The sequence below is a fragment of the Sturnira hondurensis genome, unplaced genomic scaffold, assembly GCF_014824575.4.
Source record: "Sturnira hondurensis isolate 20B ecotype Veracruz unplaced genomic scaffold, ASM1482457v3 Scaffold0006594, whole genome shotgun sequence".
Taxonomy (NCBI): Eukaryota; Metazoa; Chordata; class Mammalia; order Chiroptera; family Phyllostomidae; genus Sturnira; species Sturnira hondurensis.
This window is the reverse complement of record NW_028079225.1, coordinates 11,002-16,569: the sequence shown is the minus strand read 5'-3', so window position 1 is coordinate 16,569 and position 5,568 is coordinate 11,002. Positions and strand designations below refer to the sequence as shown.

At 39.8% G+C, this 5,568-nt stretch overlaps 1 protein-coding gene across 1 annotated transcript; it reads right to left on the bottom strand.

Moving 5' to 3' along the window:
• Nucleotides 1–326: 326 nt before the first annotated feature.
• Nucleotides 327–1,265, bottom strand: LOC118989908 (olfactory receptor 18-like). The gene has a single exon (XM_037050247.1). The coding sequence runs from the start codon at nucleotides 1,155–1,157 to the stop codon at nucleotides 327–329; it is 831 nt and encodes a 276-aa protein (XP_036906142.1). The 5' UTR covers nucleotides 1,158–1,265.
• Between the last annotated feature and the right edge of the window lie 4,303 nt (nucleotides 1,266–5,568).

The window sequence follows — 5,568 nt, the reverse complement described above, 5'->3', positions numbered from 1 at the left end:
TAAATACCAAACAGGGGAGAGCTATAATATTTCATAAGGATATAATCACGACAATCAGGACCAATAGTCCTGGGTAATGCAAAGGAAAGGGAGACAGGTACACTTATGGGCTGGGGATAATCCTTGAGGAACTCACACCTAAGTACAGAACCCAAACAATCTCTAAATTTATTACAGCTGTGCTAAGAGAAAAAATTGTGCAGACAGAGAGCAGATGCATATGGGTACAAATACACCATGAGACAGGATTCACAATTTCTTGTTATATATATTTGACTTTGCTAGTTTTTCGAATCAATGAGCCAAAAAGATCAATAGGTATAAAACTAGGCTATTCTTCTGATCACTCTCCATAGCGCACTCTTGATGTCCCTATTTCTCAGGCAGTAGATGAAGGGGTTCAGCATGGGGGTGACAACAGTATACATCACCGAGGCCACTGCACCCTTCCTCAGGGAGGATGAAACAGTGGGACTGAGGTACACACCAAGGGCTGTTCCATAAAATAAGCAAACAGCTGACAGGTGAGAGCCACAGGTGGAGAAGGCCTTATACTTCCCCTCTGTTGCTGGGACCCTCAGAATGGAGGAAACAATTCGAATGTAAGAAAACAGAATTCCAGAGAGTGGAATGCCACCAATGAGAACACCAACACAATAGATCAATATGTTATTGTTGGAGGTGTCAGAACAGGCAAGGTTGAGGAGTTGAGAAGGGTCACAGAAGAAATTAGGAATTTCCACGTATGCACAAAAGTTAAGTTGTGACACCATCAAGTAGTGCATCTGGGAGTCCAAAAGGCCAATGAAAAATGACAGTAGGACACACAAGCCACAGAGGCGGGGGTTCATGATGACCAGGTAGCGTAGAGGCTGACAAATGGCCACCAAACGGTCATAGGCCATCACAGCCAGAAGTAGACTCTCCAAACATCCAAATAAGGAAAGAAATGTGACCTGAGTTAGGCAGCCTGCATAGGTGATGGATTTGCTATGTGTCTGGAGGTTCACCAGCACCTTGGGGACTATAGTGCTGCTCAAACTGATGTCAGTCAGGGACAAATTGGAAAGGAAGAAGTACATAGGTGTGTGGAGGCGGGAGTCAGAACTGACAGCCAGGATGATGAGCAGGTTCCCCAGCATGGTCACCAAGTACATGGCCAGGAACAGCCCAAACAGAAGAGGCTGCAGCTCTGGATCATCTGACAGTCCCAGGAGGAAGAATTTGAAGTCACCTGTTTGATTCTGTAATACTATGCAGATAGGAAACAGTTTGAAAAAGAAGAGACTGTTGAATAATTAAAACTAGGGTAAACACACCCATTTTTTTGTATTCAAGGAATTCCAAAATAAAGGAATCACACTTCAGCTTGAGGACCCTACACCACCCACCACCACTCCTTAATCTTTGGCAACATTTCTCAGTTGTGAACCCTTTTAGAACTCTTTCCTTATGGATGTCTAGGCTGTTTACCTGTTTCTATAAACACCCACTTTAGAGACCCTGGCTCAATGAATATTAGACAAAAAAGGACATTTGAGATTAAAAAATTTCACCAACAGAGGAAAATATCAGCCTTCTGCTCTGAAAGTAAAACTATGCAATGGGACATATATTTTTCTAAGAAAATATCATCTTAATTGAAAGACACTAAGAAGCAGTTGAATGTACTTTATCTCACTCAGATGCAGTACCAGAAATTCCCTTAATTTAGAATATAGTCTTGAAGAGCTAAAACCACATTAACTGCATTCCAACTTAAAATAAAATGTTCATAAGCAGATAGATTTTTCTATGGCAATTATCTTCAAGGGTTTTCATCTTTACTTGGATTTATAATATCCATCTTCCATCGAGATAAATGTTCACTCACATGTGGGTTCTCTGATCAAAGTCACTCGTCCTTCAACTGTAACTTAAATATGTATATTTTTGGCCTTAGTGGACTTCACTTTTTGCAAAATATGTCTTTGTTAAATGCACAAAATCATGCAGTACTTCTGATCCTAAAGACAGTGTTAATTTACAATGCACCAAAGATTAAGTAATAATTCACTTTCATGAATACCCTGTAGTCTATACTCATTTTTCTTTAGTGAAAGCTTATTTTCTGTCAGTGGTACACAATTTCAGAGAAACATTTGCACTTGAGTTTCCACTTTACTGTTTTTGTTCATTGTAGCTGTGTAAATTTTTTTAAACTTGTCTCTAACCACAGACATTGGTGGAAGTTGGTTTCTCATCAAATCCAACCCTCTAACGAACAGTGGACAAACTGAGAATCAAAGCCAGGCCTCAAAGTTTAAGTTGGTCTCCTTATGCCAGCTGAAATGCTTTTCAAGTAAGTTCTTTAAGAGGGATTGTGTTTCTCTTCAATTCAACTCCTGGAACTTATGGACACAGAAAACAGTGTGGTGATTGTGGTACGGTTGAGTGGGTGTGGGTTTTGGGAGGGTTTAGGGGAGTTAAATGGTAATGAAACAAATACAATAAAATAAAAACAATAAAAAAATTTTAGGAATGGGCTGGCCATAACCTGGTACCAATTAAGTCAGAATTTCTACATGAAAGTCCTTTCGAGTACCATCATAAAGCCAGAGCAGAGAACCATTCTCACTTTGTATTAAAGTTATTAATTCTTTTCCATATCATTTTCACCCACTCCCAATATTAACCTATAAATATGTAATAATACATGCTGTAGAATTTGTATTTATTGCTATAACACTTGAGGGGTTTTTCCCATCCCTGCATGAACTTTCCCTGCACTTCACTTGTCTGAAGGCAAACACTGTCATGAATCTGGTGGATGCATTTTCTTTACAATATTTTAATATTAGTAGTGAGTTATGCATTCATAGTGATTTTCCTAAATACTTACCTATATACCCACATACTACACATACTGCTCCCTGAGTCTCATTAACCACAGCATTGCTTTTTAAGTCTCTCTGTGATATGCATACATCTATTGCAGCACTTTAAATGATGCCTACTGTTACCTGTGGGTTAAACTTCATTTTATTCCTCATCTTTTTTCTGTGACAGTGGTAAGAAAATTCTCATACCCCTCTTCACATCACACAAGTGAGAATTACTTAAAGACATATGCAAAAAAAGATTTGAGTTGTAAAAAGAAATTATATATGTTCAATTTCATTATTAATTACCTAGATTTATTTTCCCAATAGAAAAATAAGACAAAAATTGCAAAGGGATGAAGTTAACAAATTGTCTGACATCTGACTAGCAGTAGTCTTTTCATGGTAGAGCCACATGAAAGTTCCCATCTTGTCTGGGGAATCATATTTCCATATCTCAGCTTTACAAAACATGTTCACACATGCATTGCTATTCATACAAACCCCCAGGATCCACACATTCATTCAGTAAAGGTCCCTGAAAACCACTGGGTCCATTTTGCTAATTCACAGGTGAACTCGCCCAATCCCAAGAGAAGGAATTGGTGGTTGAGCCCCCGTTTGTTCATCTGAGGATAAAGCAGGTGTGGAAAGAAACAATCCTTGTGCTGCAGTGGAGGGGACAGCACTCTCGGGTGGGAATCAGGAACTGAGTCCCCCAGTTGTCATCCACTCAATGTGAAGTGTGTGTGATCTCTCCGCCCCCTCTGGGTGGGTATCTCTTAGATAGAAATGGGAGAATAACACCAATCTCTGGGAAACTTGTGACATCTAACAGAGGTTTGCCCTCAAGAAATGTTCAGTCATGCTTTTGAAATTAGGTTGAAATAGCAGGTTTGTTGATGAAAACAATCATGAGAAAGGTGTAATGACATATTCCATCAGATAGCAGTGAGTGGAGGAAGCCCATCAGGTCCCAGGTAATTCATTCACAGAGTGGAATTCCTAACATGTGTCTTAGTCCACACAGTAAGATTTACTTCCCTTTATCATTTCCTCTCTATTTAAATTTTTTCCCTATTTATGAAAATCAGCACAGTTTTTCTTTCAGTTTTGTAGATTCTATTAAATGAAAAGTGATAGGTTTCTTAGAAAATCAGTGCCATTGATATATGCAAGCACGTTTGTATCTCCCTTCTGGTCCTCTGAGACATTGCTGGAAGAATGTCTGTGAATGTCTTCACAACAGGAAGGACAGCACCTGTTGTGTGGAAGCAATATTGCCTACTCTCTATTTCTGAGATCCAAGGCAGAGTCTGTTCAATATTTAACAGAGATTGTTGTTCTCTGTCAAGCAGACTGTAGCTCCTGAGGGATCAGAAATGAATCAGTCCATTGTTTCCCTCCATGTATTCAGAATCTGCCTATACAGGGAACAAAATATCTGAAACTTTCCATGTTGGTGCCCTCCCATCTGTTTCCCCCAACTCCATTTATCCTAACCATGAGAGAGAAAATGCCCCTTACTGTCCCTGGTCCATCCTTCATTTCCACAGTACTTACTGGGCTGTTCTGTCTCTGCTGCAGTAGGATCAGGCAGTGAGAATCCACTGCTGCTGCCCTGCATGGGCACTGAAGGTTCAGGCTCGATCCCCAGGGCTGACAGTATGGCCAAGTTTGTCATGGACCTCCTGATGCAGTGACATGAGATGAGAAGACTCAGATGTGAAATGTGGGCCTCCTGATGCAGTGACGTGAGATTAGAAGACTCAGTCCCACTGGACTGAGATGGGGAACTTCAAGGGCTGGTGGTGAACCTGATGATCCATTCTTGCATGGACTTGGGAGCTCAATGCTCAGAGCTCATAATTAGCCAAATTGGTCTGTGTTATCCCAGTCTCTAAGGACTTGCTATTATTAACAGAAGGGGAAGGTACTTCCAGGGATTTGGGCCTTCCTCTTCTCAGGAGGAAGCTCACCTATACTCCTCACTTTCAACTTCCAAGTTGCAGGAATTTTATAAATTCAGACAAGTTTTTAATTAAAAAAGCAATATCTTACTTGTATGTCTGCTCATTCATTGGACTGATCTCTCTATGTGAAGATAATTATGTTGTCTCTACCAAAAATATGATATAATTTCTATTTTCTCATTTAAGATTTATGTCTCTAAGGAGAAACTTTCTCTTTTCCTTCTGTAGCCTGCTTTGGGATTTTGCATTTTATGCTTAAGAGATGTGTTGTTGTTGTTGTTGCTATTTTGAAAGGCCTATTTTTTCCATAGAAGTTACATGTGTTATTACATTAGATGACTATCTATTTTGATATGCTAAATGGAAATTTTCATAAATCCAACAGAGTGTTTCACAGATATCTGTGTTCTAGATGTAGGGCTGCGATCATGTCATCTTTTTTAAATTTAATTTATTGGGGTGACATTGGTTAATAAAGTTAGTAGCTCTCAGGTGTACAATTCCATAATACATCATTTGTCTATTGTACTGCATGTTCACCACCAGGCATCAAATTTCCTTCCATCACCATTTATTCCCCATTTACCCTCTTCTACCTCCTTCACTCCTTCGCCCTCTGGTAACCACCACACTGTTGTCTGTGTCTAGATGGATTTTTCCTTTCTTAATAGCTTCACCATTTTAACCCAGCCCCCCTACACCCTTTCTCTTCGGACAGCTGTCCATTCATTCCC

Excerpts from the sequence above, each read along its gene's own strand:
- LOC118989908 (XM_037050247.1), bottom strand. The coding sequence starts at position 1,157 with ATGTACTTGGTGACCATGCTGGGGAACCTGCTCATCATCCTGGCTGTC.